Source organism: Oryx dammah, unplaced genomic scaffold (assembly GCF_014754425.2).
Source record: "Oryx dammah isolate SB20612 unplaced genomic scaffold, SCBI_Odam_1.1 HiC_scaffold_17, whole genome shotgun sequence".
Lineage (NCBI taxonomy): Eukaryota > Metazoa > Chordata > Mammalia > Artiodactyla > Bovidae > Oryx > Oryx dammah.
In genome coordinates this window covers 251,784-271,221 of record NW_024070201.1, presented here as the reverse complement: position 1 = coordinate 271,221, position 19,438 = coordinate 251,784, and the positions used below count along the sequence as shown (strand labels likewise).

At 37.6% G+C, this 19,438-nt stretch overlaps 1 protein-coding gene across 1 annotated transcript; it reads left to right on the top strand.

The window, feature by feature from the left end:
• Positions 1 to 15,932: 15,932 nt before the first annotated feature.
• Positions 15,933 to 16,890, top strand: LOC120876060 (olfactory receptor 1030-like). The gene is given in 2 exon segments (XM_040257772.1): positions 15,933 to 16,214; positions 16,216 to 16,890. Coding segments are annotated over 2 exon segments (957 nt in total).
• Positions 16,891 to 19,438: the final 2,548 nt, after the last annotated feature.

Genomic DNA, 19,438 nt, shown 5'->3' with positions numbered 1-19,438 from the left:
TATCCATTCATCTGCTGATGGACATCTAGGTTGCTTCCATGTCCTGGCTATGAGGAGTCCCTCTCTAAGTGAAAATTCCTACTAGGTATTCCCTGGAGCACTTATATGCTCTTATTGCTTACAACAGTAAACAGGATACACATGCTCTGAGATCAGTTCTTTGAATTTATTTTCTTTGTTACCATCTATTTTGAGGGGCTAAGAATCTTTAAGACCAGCCTTCTGTACTCTTCCCTTAACTTGCTAAGTACAACTGTGAACTAGGGGTAATGATGATGTTTTTCTGTTTCTTATGAATGCACTTGTTTGATGATCAGTCTGGAATGAGAAGAAAGAAGAATATAATCATCCTTCTTTTCCCAGACAGCTGCTTGTGGATCTGGTTTGAGGCCTCTGATCTGTAGGGAACCTACTTTCTCCCTCATATCTGCAAATGTGAATCCACATACTCAGGTCTAGGGAAAGAAAAAACAATTTTTGTATCATTGGATCTGAAAAATTTAGATTACTTGGGGTTACCTTTTATTTTCTTTTCTAGATTTTGTAATGATAATTTGAAATATTGATTTGAGTCTTGTTGATTTTCTTATATAAAATCTTTGTATGTTTCACATATCTATTGCTTGAGCTGAAAGTCATTCACTTTGATATATTTTATCCCTGAATTTGCAATATTTTCTTATTTTTCTGCGTCTTTGTTAACTTCTGTGCTATTTAGAAAACAGTGCTTAATTAACATATATTTGGGATTTTAAGAGATATTTATTACATATTTTTTTATTTATTTCTGTTGTCAGAGATGATATATCATACGATTTTAACTTTGAAAATTTATTAGGACTATGTTTATCCAGTTTTATTGATATGCATTTGACATAAAATATTGTATAAGCTTAAGATGTGATGTTTTGATGTATACATGTATTACAAAATGATTCTCATAATAATATTAGCTGTTACATCTATCATCTCACACAAGTATTATTTTTTTGTTGTTATTTTTTGGTGGCAAAAACCTTTAACATCTACTCTCTTAGCACTTTCACATATACATCATATAGTTAAGTGTTGTCACTATGATGTATATTAGATTCCCAGAATTTGTCTTATAACTGGAGGTTTGTTCCTTTGGCCAACTTCTTATTATTTACCTAACCTCCAGATCCTGATAATCATAGTTCCATTCTATACTTCTCAGAGTCTGATGTTGTAGATTCCACAAAAAGATCATACTGTATTTAATATTTTTCTTTCTGTTTCTCTGACTTGTCACCTTTAGTGTAATATCTTCAAGGCTCATTTATGTTGTAACAAATGGCAGTTACCCTCTTTTACTTTGACTGAATAATATTCCATTGAATCAGTTCAGTCACTCAGTCGTGTCCAACTCTTGGCAACCCCATGAACAGCAGCATGCCTGGCCTCCATGTCCATCGCCAACTCCCAGAGTTCACTCAAACCCATGTCCGTTGAGTCGGTGATGCCATCCAGCCATCTCATCCTCTGTCATTCCCTTCTCCTCCTGCCTTCAATCCCTCCCAGCTTCAGGGTCTTTTCCAGTGAGTCAACTCTTCACATGAAGTGGCCAAAGTACTGGAGTTTCAGCCTCACGAACAGTCCTTCCAATGAACACCCAGGATTATTCTCATTTGGGATGGACTGGTTGGATCTCCTTGCCATCCATGGGAATCTCAAGAGTCTTCTCCAACACCACAGTTCAAAAGAATCAATTCTTTGGCGCTCAGCTTTCTTCACAGTCCAACGCTCACATCCATACATGACCACTGGAAAAACCATAGCCTTGACTAGACGGACCTTTGTTGGCAAAGTAATGTCCCAGCTTTTTAATATGCTATCTAGGTTGGTCATAACTTTCCTTCCAAGGAGTAAGCGTCTTAATTTATCGGCTGCAATCACCATCTGCAGTGATTTTTGGAGTCCCCCAAAATAAAGTCTGACACTGTTTCCACTGTTTTCCCATCTATTTGCCATGAAGTGATGGGACCAGATGCCATGATCTTTGCTTTCTGAATGTGGAGCTTTAAGCCAACTTTTTCAATCTCCTCTTTCACCTTCATCAAGAGGCTTTTTAGTTCCTCTTCACTTTCTTCCATAAAGGTGGTGTCATCTGTATATCTGAGGTTATCGATATTTCTCCTGGCAATCTTGATTCCAGCTTCTGCTTCTTCCAGCCGAGCATTTCTCATGATGTACTCTTCATATAAGTTAAATAAGCAGGGTGACAATATACAACCTTGATGTACTCTTTTTCCTGTTTGGAACCAGTCTGTTGTTCCATGTCCAGTTCTGACTGTTGCTTCCTGACCTGCATACAGGTTTCCTAAGAGGCAGGTCAGGAGGTCTGGTATTCCCATCTCTTTCAGAATTTTCCTCAGTTTATTGTGATCCACACAGTCAAAGGCTTTTGCATAGTCAATAAAGCAGAAATAGATGTTTTTGTTGAGCTCTCTTACTTTTTTGATGATCCAGCAGATGTTGGCAATTTGATCTCTAGTTCCTCTGCCTTTCCTAAAATCTCCTTGAACATCTGGAAATTAATGGTTCACATACTGCTGAAGCCTGGCTTAGAGAATTTGGGGCATTACTTTACTAGCATGTGAGATGAATGCAATTGTGCAATATATATATATATATATATATATACACACAAATAATATAAACCATAGTAAGAGCTTTGGTTTCAATATATTCTTCGGATGATATGTTCTACAGAAAAATTCACCTGTTTCCACATTTACCAGTTAGACTGAGAACTACTTAAGCACATGCTTTATACCATTTTTATCTTTGCCTCTCTTGAATAAGGTAATAATTGAATACTTGTAAATGAGAAGAAAATGCAAACATGCTATCTTCACCTTTATTCTGTATATTGCCATTTTTGGTCAAATAAATAGCATTGCTAATTACATGCTCATCAGGTTTCTATAAAATATTACTTTCCAACACCTGGACCTCACATTTTGCACTGACTTTATGACAACTCATTATGATATCTTGTCCAACTGATGTTTCTTCCTGTGTCTTATAATTTATTCACTTTATTCTGGATATTAAAATCTTTTTAACATGCATTCACTCAATAATAATTTAGGGAAAAGCATTTGCAAAAAATCATTCAGACTGAAATGATAACACAAAAACATCATAGTGTATGAATTATGTGATCATTTTATACCTTTATTTATTTTTCTATTGACCCAATTTTAAAAAGTGGTGATCCATAATGCAAAACTCTCTTGACAATCCAAAGCAATCAGTTCAACATAACTCAAATTGATAAAATAGCATTGTGAAAATCCCAAGAGTTTAATGAGTATAAATCCATATAAATTACTATTTCTCAGGAGATTTCTCTTGCAATAACTTTGTTATTATTTTTTTTTCAGAGTGTGCTGATAAATTCTTTAGGGATAAAACTCCAAATTATAAGGTGGGTATAAATCATTCTTAGCAAACACATCACTTGGGCTACTTAAATCCCTGAGAGAATCTTTCCTTGGGTCAGGTAGGAATGAAAATTCTGACTTCTGTACCTGAACTTTCTCTTACTGTTTCAGTTTTGGGTCTTTAGACAGTAGGAGTCAGATGACAACAAAAGCAGTTTTGAAAGCTATCTTAATTTCTTAGCTAGTTAAAATGAGTCACTGTGCATAAATTTCTTATTTAGATTGGTCTGTGTTTACATTCCTCGTTCTACAAATAACATTATTTTCATTGATTCAGTAATTTAATACACATCAAATAACCATATTACAGTGAGCACTTGAGAATCATATAAACCTTTTTAAATAATATCTGTTGAAAGAATATCCCACTCCCCTAAAAAATGTATGAAATAATTTAAAAGAGAGACAGATTCAACAGGAATTATACTCATTCTAGCAAAACATAAAACTGAATAAAAAATACATAAATAAACTCTGATATTGAATAAGTGAGGACTCTGAAGTCCATGGGAGAAAGTAATCTATAGCAAGATAAAAAGATTATTTTATAAATGAAGACTAAAGAGAGGTTTACTGATTTACCATTGGGTAGTACAAACCACTGTGTTGTACTGTAATCAGAAAATGCACTTTGTCCTTACATTTCTGAGATATTGAACTGGAAAGACATAGGAGGGAGAAGAGCTGGCGTTTATTATTGCACAGCAGACAAGGGCGACTCCCCTTGGGAAATTTATATTCACTTGAGATGTATGAGTTCATCATCTGCATGACTTATCTGTCTTCTTCATTTACTATCTTAAAATATCATTACTTGTTAAGCTATTCTTAGAGACTTGTCTATGTCTTTATGACAAGTTGAGATAGTTTCTAGACTGAAACTGAATTTCAATAACTCACTTCCACTTCCTGTTGTTCTTTTATTGGCTTCAGTATACCCTTTTCTCCTACCATTTCATCTTAAAGGACCACAAAATTGTAGACTTGGGTACTTAAATATTTTAGTAAATGTGACAACAGTTCAAAATTAGTCTGTTACACAATTTTAAATGGACCCAGAAGAGGGAAAACTTTTCTCCTATAAACATTTCAATGAGTAGTATTCCAGGTAGCAGTGTCACTTGAAGATGTGAGCTTTGTGCTTTCACTGATTGATATTTTTCTTGTTGTGTTTTGTTTTTCTTGGTGAGGGAGAAGAGGAAATTCTGCAAACTCCAAGATTCTACTGAATATTTACTATGTTTATCAATTTACCATAAATAGCACCTCTGGTTTTTGGATCAATCATTCCTACTAAATTGCAAGTAAAGATTTTTTTTCTCACACTTGTGCATAGCAGAGTATAAACATATATGAATATCAATATCCTTGTGAACCAAGTTCATTAGGATAAATAATTCTATATTTTCTCTGTTACCTAGCTTATTCTGGTTTGTTCCAATCCAGAGGAAAGCAGTTTGACATTTTTGAGCCTGCAAAATCTAATGTGGAGTTTATTTCAGTTATATTTCCTGAGAAAAGAAAATTAACTTAGACTTTCAAAAAAATGATAACTACCAACCTTGACTACTAATGACCCAGAATTTCAAACTGGACATTAAAAAAATAAAAAAGAAATATCAATGTCCTACGAGAAAACCATTTTTAGAAGGATGTCTAGTTCCTTGCCTTACTAAAGTTTACATCAGAAAAGGAGTTAAAAATGAAAGAGTTGTGGAGGATAAATTTAGTTACTACTTTGATAAGTATCAAATAAACAATATTTCTAACCATAGGAAATACTGGGTGAAGTAAAAATTAAATGGAAAGCTATCAAAAGTCATTCTCATAACCATTGGACATTAGTCTTTGACATATCTCAAGCTCTATAACCACTTGCTTATGGAAACAGAACTAATCTTCAAATGAATTTCTATTAAAATTTCAGATATTTTCAGTGGGACAAAAAGGCTTTAATTCTAAAGAAATGCCCAAATTTATCAAAAATCTTCAATGCCATTTATATTTGCAATATGCACATTTAAGTTTTCAAAGAATTTTTAACTGAGATGTTGAGAATTATGGTTTCCAGTACCACATGCTGTTAAAGTGTGAGTTAGACCAAAAACGTAATTAGAGCACTCTTGTGGAAAAGGCAATGACACCCCACTCCAGTACTCTTGCCTGGAAAATCCCATGGACAGAGGAGCCTCGTACACTGCAGTCCAGGGGGTCACGAAGAGTCAGACACGACTGAGCGACTTCCCTTTCACTTTTCACTTTCATGCACTGGAGAAGGAAATGGCAACCCACTCCAGAGTTCTTTCCTGGAGAATCCCAGGGACAGGGGAGCCTGGTGGGCTGCTGATCACTCTTGATCATAGTGTCATGGATGGCAAAATAGAGGTGAAAAAAGAGAGGTGGAGAAACTCAGGCAAATATGATTTTAAAAGAACTTAATATTACTAATTTCAACACAGACAATTTAAAATGTGTGAAAATTATAAACATTTGAAAGTACTTAAAATATTTGCTTTCACAGTAGTTGTAGCGCACAGGCTTAGCTGTCCCACAGCATGTGGGATCATCCTACCAAGGATCAAACCCATCTCTGCTGCGTTGACAGGCAGATTCTTTACCAGTGAGCCACCTGGGAAGCCCTGCTGAATAGTTTTTAAAACAATAATATAAAAAACTCAGGTTATAGCAAACAATGTTTATCTCTGCCCCATTAACCTCATTATTAATACATCTTCTTTATATCAGTTGCAGGATTTTTCTAAAGGTAAAATAAAATAAAAAAGCATAATTGCTTTGTAAAATTGAAGCAACCATGTATGGGAGGAAGTACTACTATGAAAGTATAGTCTTTTTTCCCCCCTAAATTTTGGAGTGTGTCATTGAATCTATTTAAAGGAAAGAATAAGAAGTAGTCAGATTAAATTCTCTCTTTTATTTTTTATTATATCTATTTTTGTCTTTTGTTGTTTAGTTGCTAAGTCATGTACAACTTTTTGCAACCTCACGAAGTGTAGCATACCAGTCTTCTTTGTCCATCATTAGCTCCGAGTTTGCTCAAACTCAGGTCTATTGAATCAGTGATGCCATCTCATCCTCTGTTGCTCTTTCTCCTCTTGCCTTCAATTTTTCCCAGCATATGGATATTTTCCATTGAGTCAGTTCTTTGCATCAGGTGGCCAAAGTACCAGAGCTTCAGCTTCAGCATCAGTCCTTCCAGTGGATATTCAGGATTGATTTCCTTTAGGATGCACTGATTTGACCTCCTTGCTGTCCAAAGGACTCTCAAGAGTTTCTAGCACAGTAGTTCAAAAGTGTCAATTCTTCAGTGCTCAGCCTTCTTTATGGTTGAAGTCTCACATTCATGCATGATTACTGGAAAAACCATAGCTTTGTCTATAGGAAACTTTGTCGTATTTTTGTCTTTATTTGTTGTTAAAGGTAATACAGTGACTAAACAGGTGCTGTTATTTACGGCATAGGTGTAGAGATTTAAAGATTAGATAAGTGTCTTTTGCTGTTTAAATGGAAGCTTTGTATATTCTAAACAAATATTTTACAAATGGACTCGTCATTGTGGTGAGTGAAAGAATTAGTTGCTCAGCTGTGCCTGACTCTTTGTGCTCCAGTGATTGCATCGTCCATGGGATTTCCAGCAAGAATACTGGAGTGGGTTGCCATTTCATACTCCAGGAGATCTTCCCTACCCAGGAACTGAACTCGGGCCTACCTACATTGCAAGCGAATTCTGTACCAATAAGTCAGAGAAACCCAAGTGCTCTGGTAAGAATACTTTTGTTATTTACGTAAATTCTGATTCTCTAATTATTGTATTTTCTTTCCAAAGACTGAAGGTATAGATTTAAGCACTGCAAATTATTTATTTGACAAATTAACAGAAAACATTGGATCTAATCCATCTCCATGATTTGGGTGTAACACATACTTTCCAGAAAAATTCAGAGATATGCTACCTTGTAGCTTTCAAGGATATCTACACTTCTTAGCTTGTGATGGAGACTTTCAGTTTATTTAACTGTTTTCTCTTTAACATGTTTTCTCCTGTACTGTAAAAAAATTCATTCTTGTAGAAAATTAATCCTTGAAAATATACCTATGGATTTACTTGATTTCTCTTGAAAGCCTTTTGTATCTGCATGTTCACTCTATCTGAAAGTCCTCTTTATCCTTGTTCTTGTAGAAAATTCTTAATTTTCCTTCAAACTCTTGTTAAATGTTATTATTCTTTGATCCATATACTGATTCTAGAACACAATTAATTACTCCATTCAAATCTTTATTATTGAACTAATCACTTCTTTTTCCCCTTTAAAAAAATTATTATTATTATTATTATTTTACTTTACAATATTGTATTGGTTTTGCCATACATCAACATGAATCTGCCACGGGTGTACAAGTGTTCCCAATCCTGATCCCACCCCCCTCCTCCCCCTCCCCCAAACCATCCCTCCAGGTCATCCCAGTGCACCAGCCCCAAGCATCCTACATCCTGCATCGAACCTAGACTGGTGATTTGTTTCTTATATGATATTATACATGTTTCAATGCCATTCCCCCAAATCATCCCACCCTCTCCCTCTCCCACAGAGTCCAAAAGACTGTTCTATACATCTGTGTCTTTTTTGCTCTCTCGCATAAAGGGTCATCATTACCATCTTTCTAAATTCCATATATATGTGTTAGTATACTGTATTGGTGTTTTTCTTTCTGGCTTACTTCACTCTGGATAATCGGCTCCAGTTTCATCCATCTCATTAGAACTGATTCAAATGTATTCTTTTTAATGGCTTAGTAATACTCCATTGTCTATATGTATCACAGCTTTATTATCCATTCATCTGCTGATGGACATCTAGGTTGCTTCCATGTCCTAGTTATTATAAACAGTGGAGTGATGAACACTGGGGTACATGAGTCTCTTTCAATTCTGGTTTCCTCTATGTGTATGCCCAGCAGTGCAATTGCTGTGTCATAAGGCAGTTCTATTTCTAGTTTTATAAGGAACCTCCATACTGTTCTCCATAGTGGCTGTACTAGTTTGCATTCCCACCAACAGTGTCAGAGGGTTCCCTTTTCTCCACACCCTCTCCAGCATTTATTGCTTGTGGACTTTTGGATCTCAGCCATTATGACTGGCTTGAAATGGTACCTCATTGTGGCTTTAATTTGCATTTCTCTGATAATGAGTGATGTTGAGCATCTTTTCATGTGTTTGTTAGCCTTCTGTATGTCTTCTTTGGAGAAATGTCTATTTAATTCTTTGGCCCATTTTTTGATTGGGTCGTTTATTTTTCTGGAATTTAGCTGCAGGTGTTGCTTGTATATTTTTGAGATTAGTTGTTTGTCAGTTGCTTCATTTGCTATTATTTTCTCCCAATCTGAAGGCTATTTTTTCAACTTGCTTATAGTTTCCTTTGTTGTGCAGAAGCTTTTAATTTTAATTGGATCCCATTTGTTTATTTTTGCTTTTATTTCCAGTATTCTGGGAGGTGGATTATAGAGGATCCTGCTGTGATTTATGTCGGAGAGTATTTTGCCTATGTTCTCTTCTAGCAGTTTTATAGTTTCTGGTCTTATCTTTAGATCTTTAATCCGTTTTGTGTTTATTTTTGTGTATGGTGTTAGAAAGTGATCTAGTTTCATTCTTTTACAAGTGGTTGACCAGTTTTCCCAGCACTACTTGTTAAAGAGATTGTTTTTAATCCACTGCATATACTTGCCTCCTTTGTTGAAGATAAGGTGTCCACAGGTGTGTGGATTTATCTCTGGGCTTTCTAAATTACTTCTAATGTTAATTTTCTCTTCATTTATCTCCTTTATCATGAATACACCAAACAGATCTTTTGAGGCAAGCACTGTTACCATTTACCTTTATTTCCCTGGCAAAGTGACTCACATACATGTAGAGTTGACTGCTGTTTGTGTACAAAGATTACCTTATTATAATGACTAACTCATATGCCATCTTGGAAATATCACAAAATTAAAGTAGCTAACTTCTGAGGGTACTTAATTCAACCTCTAGGAACACCTTAGATACTATAAATATAGTCAATATATTGTTATCTGCATTTCAATATATCAAGCATACAGATTTGTAATGCTCTGGTTAAGAATAGGTTTAAAATTCAGATTATTTGCCAATGCTGTATTTTGTAAGTTTTACACACAAAACAATAAATTCTGATATTTCTTTAAATTTGGAAGCTCTTAAGGTCTTAGCTGTTAAGACTTCCCTGGTGGCTCAGATGGTAAAGTGTCTGCCTACAATGTGGGAGACCTGGGTTCAATCCCTGAGTCGGGAAGATCCTCTGGAGAAGGAAATGACAACCCACTCCAGTACTCTTGCCTGGAAAATCCCATGGCCGGAGGCACATGGTAGGCGACAGTCCATGGGGTCAGAGAGTTGGACATGACTGGGCGAATTCACTTTACTTCACTTCGCTTAAGATCTTAGATGGCTCAGATGATAAATAATCTATCTGCAATGTGGGAGACTCAGGTTCAGTCTCTGAGTCAGAAATATCCCCTGAATAAGGGAATGGCAACCCACTCCAGTATTCTTTCCTGGAGAATTTCATGGCAGAGGAGGATGGTGGGCAACAGTCCTTAGGGTTGTAAAGAGTGACACAACTGAGTGATTAACACACACACACATACACACACAAGATCTTAGAACAGACAACTTGGAATGACCAGTTAAAATTAGACTATTGTGAGTGGCTGCTGGGTTAGTATCAGAAGCGTGCCAGCTGTGACAGACAGCACAGAAGTGTGGCCAAGAGGAGCTACCGCTCGCCCAAGGTCAGAGGTGGTAGCCAGTGGCTGAGAGGAGCTACCCCAGGTCTGAGGTCAGGGACGGTGGCCGGGAGTGCAAGGCTGCAATGGTGCAGGAGCCGCTGAGAGGAACAACCCCATGCCCGAGGTCAGGGGCGGCAGCTGAGAGGAGCAACTTCACGTCCAAGGAGCAGTGGCTGTGTGGGCGCAGGACGCCCGAGAGGAGCTACTCCAGGTTCAAGGTCAGGAGGGCCAGGCGTGAGGTGATACTCCTTGACCAAGGTAAGGAGCAGTGGCTGCACTTTGCTGGAGCAGCCATGAAGAGATACCGCATGTCTAAGGTAAGACAAACCCAAGTAAGACAGTAGGTGTTTCAAGAGGTGACAGAGGGCAGACACCCTGAAACCAAATCACAGACAACTAGTCATTCTAATCACATGGACCGCACCCTTGTCTAACTCAATGAAACTAAGCCATGCCATGTGTGGCTGCCCAAGACAGGCGGGTCATGGTGGAGAGGTCTGACAGAATGTGGTCCACTGGAGAAGGGAATGGCAAACCACGTCAGTATTCTTGCCTTGAGAATCCCATGAACAGTATGAAAAGGCAAAATGATAGGATACTGAAAGAGGAACTCCCCAGGTCAGTAGGTGCCCAATATGCTACTGGAGATCAGTGGAGAAATAACTCCAGAAAGAATGAAGGGATGGAGCCAAAGCCAAAACAATATCCAGTTGTGAATGTGACTGGTGATAGAAGCATGGTCCGATGTTATAAAGAGCAATATGCATAGGAACCTGGAATGTTAGGTTCATGAAACAAGGCAAATAGGAAGTGGTCAAACAGGAGATGGCAAGAGTGAATGTTGACATTCTAGGAATCAGTGAACTAAAATGGATTGGAATGGGTGAATTTAACTCAGATGACCATTATATCTACTACTGTGGGCAGGAATCCCTTAGAAGAAATGGAGTATCCGTCATGGTCAACAAAAGAGTCTGAAATGCAGTCCTTGGATGCAATCTCAAAAACGACAGAATGATCTCTGTTCGTTTCCAGGGAAAACCATTTAATATCACAGTAATCCAATTCTATGCCCCAATCAGTAATGCTGAAGAAGCTGAAGTTGAATGGCTCTATGAAGACCTACAAGACCTTTTAGAACTAACACCCAAAAAAGATGTCCTTTTCATTATAGGGGACTAGAATGTAAAAGCAAGAAGTCAAGAAACAACTGCCTTAATAGGCAAATTTGGTCTTGGAATATGAAATGAAACAGGGCAAAGACTAATAGAGTTTTACCAAGAGAACACACTGGTCATAGCAAACACCCTCTTCCAACAACACAAGAGAAGACTCTACACATGGACATCACCAGATGGTCAACAATGAAATTAGATTGGTTATTTTCTTTGCAGCCAAAGATGGAGAAACTCTATACAGTCAGCAAAAACAAGACCAGGAGCTGACTGTGGCATAGAACATAAACTCCTTATTGCTAAATTCAGACTTAAATTGAAGAAAGTAGGGAAAACCACTAGACCACTCAGATATGAACTAAATCAAATCCCATATGATTATACAGTGGACGTGAGAAATAGATTTAAGGGCCTAGATCTGATAGATAGAATGCCTGCTGAAATATGGATGGAGGTTCGTGACATTGTACAGGAGACAGGAATCAAGACCATCCCCATGGAAAAGAAATGCAAATAAGCAAAATGGCTGTCTGGGAGGCCTTATAAATAGCTGTGAAAAGAAGAGAGGTGAAAAGCAAAGGAGAAAAGGAAAGATATAAGCATCTGAATGCAGAGTTCCAAAGAATAGCAAGGAGAGATAAGAAAGCCTTCCTCAGTGATCAATGCAAAAACTAGAGGAAAACAACAGAATGGGAAAGACTAGAGATCTCTTCAAGAAAATCAGAGATACCAAGGGAACATTTCATGCAAAGATGGGCTCGATAAAACACAGAAATTGTATGGATCAAACAGAAGCAGAAGATATTAAGAAGAGGTGGCAAAATACACAGAAGAACTGTACAAAAAAGATCTTCATGACCCAGATAATCACGGTGGTGTGATCACTCACCTAGAGCCAGACATCCTGGAATGTGAAGTCAAGTGGGCCTTAGAAAGTATCACTACGAACAAAGCTAGTGGAGGTGATGGAATTCCAGTTGAGCTATTTCAATTCCTGAAAGATGATGCTGTGAAAGTGCTTCACTCAATATGCCAGCAAATTTGGAAAACTCAGCAGTGGCCATAGGACTGGAAAAGGTCAGTTTTCATTCCAATCCCAAAGAAAGGCAATGCTCAAACTACAACACAATTTCACTCATCTCACACACTGGTAAAGTAATGCTCAAAATTCTGCAAGCCAGGCTTCAGCAGTATATGATCTATGAACTTCCAGATGCTCAAGCTGGTTATAAAAAAATCAGAGGAACCAGAGATCAAATTGCCAACATCTGCTGAATCATCACAAAAGAAAGAGAGTTCCAGAAAAACATCTATTTCTGCTTTATTGACTATGCCAAAAACTGTGTGGATCACAATAAACTGTGGAAAATTCTTGAAGAGATGGGGATACCAGACCACCTGACATGCCTCTTGAGAAACCTGTATGCAGGTCAGGAAGCAACAGTTAGAACTGGACATGGAACAACAGACTGGTTCCAAATAGGAAAAGGAGTACAGCAAGGCTGTATATTATCACCATGCTTATTTAACTTATATGCAGAGTGCATCATGAGAAACGCTGGGCTAGAAGAAGCACAAGCTGGAATCAAGTCTGCCGGGAGAAATATCAGTAACCTCAGATATACAGATGACACCACCCTTATGGCAGAAAGTGAAGAGGAAATAAAAAGCCCCTTGATGAAAATGAAAGAGGAAAGTGAAAAAATTGTCTTAAAGCAAAACTTTCAGAAAACTAAGGTTATGGCATCTGGTCCTATCACTTCCTGGCAAATAGATGGGGAAACAGTGGAAACAGTGTCAGACTTTATTTATTTATTTATTTGAGCTCCAAAATTACTGCAGATGGTGATTGCAGGCATCAAATAAAAGACACTTACTCCTTGGAAGGAAACTTATGACCAACATAGATAGCATATTGAAAAGCAGAGACATTACTTTGGAACAAAGATCCATCTAGTCAAGGCTATGGTTTTTCCAGTGGTCTGTATGGATGTTAGTGTTGGACTGTGAAGAAAGCTGAACACTGAAGAATTGATGCTTTTGAACTGTGGTGTTGGAGAAGGCTCTTGAGAGTCCCTTGGACGGCAAGGAGATCCAACCAATCCATTCTAAAGGAGATCAGTCCTGGGTATTCTTTGGAAGGACGGATGCTAAAGCTGAAACTCCAATACTTTAGCCACCTAATGTGAAGAGTTAACTTTTGGAAAAGACTGATGCTGGGAGGGATTGAGGGCAGGAGGAGAAGGGGACGACAGAGGTTGAGATGGCTGGATGGCATCACCGACTCTGCATGTGAATTTGAGTTAACTCCGGGAGTTGGTGATGGACAGGGAGGCCTGGTGTGCTGCGATTTATGGGTTCACAAAGCGTCGGACATGACTAAGTGACTGAACTGAACTGAACTGAATTGAACTGAAGCTCTGCATTAAGAATGATTCTACCTCTGTTGATTAGTTTGTTTTTATTTTTAAACAACTTCAGAACATTGCAATTTGTAAAGAAGATAATTGAACTATTTATTATATAAATTGGCCTAAATTGAATTAATTGAACTATGTGATGCTAGAAAGCTTAGAGTCAAATTTCTGTTCCCCTAGCAGCACAAGGTGAAAGGTGAAGTCGCTCAGTCGTGACCAACTCTTTTGCGACCCAGTGGACTGTAGCCTACCAGGCTCCTCCGTCCATGGGATTCTCCAGGCAAGAATACTGGAGTGGGTTGTCATTTCCTTCTCCAGGGGATCTTCCCGACCCAGAGATCAAATCCAGGTCTCCCGCATTGGAGGCAGACGCTTTAACCTCTGAGCCACCAGGGAAGCCCAAAGTTACCAAATTTTGCTATATGTTATAAACTTCTTAAGTGCTATCTTGGATAAATGAAAAATAAATATATAAATGGATAAGCAAACAAAACTATAAGTTTTTGCCGCTTCTCTTTTCCCCTATCCAAGTCTCTCTTCCTTTATCTACATAAACTTTTCTGAATGAAAAATTATTCCTATAATTCATACAGGACTGTTATTTCTGAATCTGGAGTCTTTGTTTTTGGTCTATTCAGATAGGAATGCTACATCCTCTTGTATTGTGGGGACATAGTAATAAAGTGGAACTTCCCCTGTGGCTGAGACTGTAAAGAATCTGGCTGCAATGTGGAAGACTCAGGTTTGATTCCTGGGATGGGAAGATCCCATGGATAGGAGAATGACTACTCACAATAGTATGATTGCCTGGATAATTCCATGAACAGAGGAGGTTGACAGACTATAGTCCATGAGTTAGCAAAGAGTTGGAGATGAGTGATTGGTAAAATAGGCCTCAGTAATTTTTCTTCAAATTCCTATAATGTGGGACTCTAATACTCAGTGATAAATAATCCACCTACCAATGGAGGAGATGCGGGTTCAATCGCTGGATCAGGAAGATCCCCTTAAGAAGGAAATGGCAACCCACTCCAGTATTCTTGCCTGGGAAATCCTATGGACAGAGAAGCCTGGTAGGCTATAGTCCATGGGGTCACAAAAGAGTTGAGCATCACTTAGCAACTAAACAACAACAACAATACAGTAAGTAGGAAATACAATTTTCAATGTTTGAATTTCTAAGTATGCACATACTGGGAAGCTTCCATGGTTTTCCAGTGGTTAAGACTCTGCTTCCACTGCAGGGGTCACCGGCAGGTCCCTGATCCCTGGTCAGGTAACTAAGATCCTACATGTGGCATGACTCATAAACAAATAAATATGCACATACTACTAAAGACTGCAAAAGTGTTTCCAAACATGCTCACCATTTTTTCCAGAATCATCCTTGGGACCAATGATGAATCTACAATTTTATAGTAATCTGTAAGTAACAGTTGGTGGTTGAAGCCATTTTAAGATAAACTTTGCATTATAATTCCCTAATTCCAATGAGACTGCCCTGGTGGCTCAGATGGTAAAGCATCTGCTTGCAATGAAGGGGACCCTGGTTTGACCACTGGGTTGGGAAGATCCCCTCGAGAAGGAAATGGCAACCCACTTGAGTACTCTTGCCTGGAAAATCCCATGGACAGAGGAGCCTGGTAGCTACAGTCCATGGGGTTGCAAAGAGTCGGACATGACTGAGTGACTTCACTTTCACTTTCACTTTTCCTCATTCCAAAGTAAGGTGGAGACACAAGAGGCATTCTGTTTGGGAATCATCTGTACATTGTATACTTAGCTATTAGGGATTATGACCTTATTAAATGTCTTACCTCCTTCAGTCTGAGACTACGACTGATGATAGCTATGTGTGAGGGTAACTGAGGGTCAAAGAAAAAGAGAGAAAGGGAATACAAGAAAGATAGAGAAGAAATGTATGATGGACTTCTCATTCACTTCTTATTTTAATTTATCTAAGTGAATAATTTTAATTTATCTAAGTGAACTCGCAAAGAGTGGGACACGACTGAGCTACTGAACTGATTGACTGACTGAAGTGAACAATGCTGGCACCTAAGAAAATGGGCAGAGGAAATTCCACCTTGGTGACTGAATTTGTTCTGTTGGGGTTAACAGATCGTCCAGATCTTCAGCCCGTCCTCTTTGTGCTGTTCCTGGGGATCTATCTGATCACCGTGGGAGGGAACCTTGGGATGTTGCTATTGATTAGGATAGATTCATGCCCCCACACCCCTATGTACTTTTTTCTTGCCAGTTTGTCCTGCTTGGATTTGTGGTATTCCACTAACGTGACTCCCAAGATGTTGGTGAATTTCTTATCAGAGAAAAAAAAACATTTCCTACACTGCTTGTTTAATCCAGTGCTATTTATTCATTGCCATAGTGATTACTGAATATTACACGCTAGCTGTGATGGCTTATGATAGGTACATGGCCATCTGTAATCCTTTGATTTATAGCAGCAAAATGTCCAAGGGGGTCTGCATTCGCCTGATTGCTGGTCCATATACCTACGGGTTCCTTAGTGGCCTGATGGAAACCATGTGGACATACCGCTTGACCTTCTGTGGCTCCACTGTCATTAATCACTTCTATTGCGCTGACCCACCCTTCATTTGACTCTCCTGCTCTGACACTTACATTAAGGAGACATCCATGTTTGTGGTGGCGGGATTTAACCTCTCCACCTCTCTTCTCATAATCCTCATCTCCTACATCTTCATTCTCACTGCCATCCTGAAGATGCACTCTGCTGAAGGCAGGCACAAAGCTTTTTCCACCTGTGGGTCCCATCTGGCGGCAGTGACTGTGTTTTATGGGACCCTGTTCTGTATGTACCTTAGACCTCCCACAGACCAGTCAGTGGAGCAGTCCAAAATCATTGCTGTTTTCTACACTTTTGTAAGCCCTATGTTGAACCCCATCATTTATAGTTTGAGGAACAGGAATGTGAAACAAGCCTTTTGGAAATTGATTAGAAGAAAGGAACTTTTGAACTAATTGCAGTGTCTTTTCTATGTATTAAATAAAAGTTATATTTATGAGAACCGGACCAAGTTTAACTGCATTACAGAAATGTCGATTTTAAATCCACGATTAAAAGCTATAAGCTAATGACAGAAAAGCTAAAGACTCAGTTTATAGTTTTACAGGTAACATGGGAGTGCATTGTGTGTAAAAAGTTGCACATTATATATGTAGGTATTTCATTTTTACGTTTATATCTGTATATCTACATTAATTTTACATTAAAAAGTTATACATTTTCATAGAAAAACGTTTAATCTCTAAAAGAATATAAAGTAAAAGATTTCCTTTTCTTTGTCCCACTCTGATCTTCCAATCTCACTTCTCAAATTTACCATTATTAACAATTTTTTAATATTTCTATAATATTTCTCTAATATCCACAAATCAATGTATGGTATGGCCATATATGTACATATATACACAAAGTTGTTAATAACACATTTTCACTATGGTGAGCTAAGTTATAGTATTTTATAATTTTGTAACATTTACCATGAAGGGGCTTTGATCCCATGGTTTAGAAGAATGTGATCACAACTGCTGATAAGACTTGCTGTCACCTTGGGGAGACAATGTGTGATGGCACCCTCATGTTCATGAACGACATCCATTTATTTTTCTCCACCTGTGACAGTCATTTTCAATCAGACATTTTCTCCTTAGGCCATAACAGAAAACAAATATTTCCAAACAATTTATTTTTATATATTAATTCCTGAAAAAAAGAATGATTCAAACAAACATTTAAGATTTGCCTCCGCAGGAATTATATCATTTCTAGAATTTATCAACGTCATTCCAACCTCCTAGGGTTTTCATGCTTTCTCTCCTCTCTAGTAATCTATTTTTTCAGGATGTGGCAGATATTTTCTATCAATACCATAGTTCGAATTTTACCCACAATTGTCCTTTGTCACAATTAATTTTTATATATCTAAGTTAATGAATGTTTAGCAGGTATCTACAATGAGCCAAGAACTGCTTCACATACCAAGGAACCTGCAAGGAGCACTAGTGTTGCACAGTTTCATGAAACTGTAAACATACAAGTAAAAAAAAAATGTGTTAAGTGCTATAATAAAGAAAAGGAAAGGGCTGATGTTATAGAGGAAAGAATCCATTTATTCTGAGTAAATTGAAGGGAGTCTTATAATTGCAGAAAACAAAAACTTGTTCATTTTTCATGCACCTGCCAAAATATACCAATAAGTCCCATTCAATATTATGTCAGACTAGGCAGTGTCTGAACAAAATCAGTGTTGGATGTTACTTTCAAAGGAAAAGGATGACATGAATATTATTATCCCCCCAACTGACACCTTTATTTTTCTCATTTTATTTCAGAGCATCCTTTTCACCTTAGAGCTTATTTTTGCTCAATATTTTTATAGTCATTAATTCTATGTTATCCCATACAATTATTTCTATCTTTCCATTACTATATATTGTTTTTTTATTGTTATTGAAATAACTTTATTTTGAAAGTCAGATTGCTTATAAATTTTGTTAAAACATACATACAAATAAATAGCTATTATTTTAACTTGTAACATTCAATTTATAGTTTGTTGAGTTCTACTTAAATATCTAGAGATTTATTGTTTTTAAGAATACAAACATATTCAGTTATGTAAAACTAGCCCTTTTATTATTTCAAATGTTGTGATCCCATGGTCCTTGTCTCTATCTTTATAATCTAGACAGGCTTGACACTAAATAAAGTACTGATTTCAGCATTAAAAAAATGCCCATTTTGGAAGTGAACAAAGTGCCTCCCTTTTTGCAAGTATAAGACAATTTCTATAAGGACTGAGTGACTCTGATGAAGCATTATTTTTAAGGCAACAGTACTGTTCAGAAACTCAGGTGACCCATGCTGTCACTGATGTTTATAACTGACATTAGCAATATGGTGCTCATAGTTATGTGCTCATGCACACAAATTTGAGACATAAGAGGATTTCACCCACTACTTTCATGAATTGACTAATTGGCCTCAGATAACCTGTTTTATTTTTTTTTTTGTTTGTTTGTTTGTTTCTATTGAACACTGTGTTGGCCATAGAATAAGTATGTTCTCATGAAATGCTGTTTGAAGTAGTGAAGTACTTCAGTAGACCCTGGGTTTCCCAGGTAACTCAGATGGTAAAGAATCTGCCTGCAATGCAGGAGACCCAGGTTCAATCCCTGGTTGGGAATATCCCCTGGAGAAGGAGATGGAAACCCACTCCAGTATTTTTGCCTGGAGAATCCCATGAGCAGAGTACCTTGGATTTTTACCTAAAAATTAGGGAATCACTTTATTGATGATAAAGTCTCTCTTGAAAAACGTTATAATAATCTCCTAAATCACTGTTATTTTCCTTTTAAAGTTAAATCTGACAGATCCTACAGTTACTGAACAAATTCAGAAATGTGATGACTGATGCTTCCATGAGAAAATAGAGAATATTTAATGAACTTTCCCTGTTGTTTGCTGTTCAGTCACTAAGTTATGTCCAACTCTTTGTGACCCCAT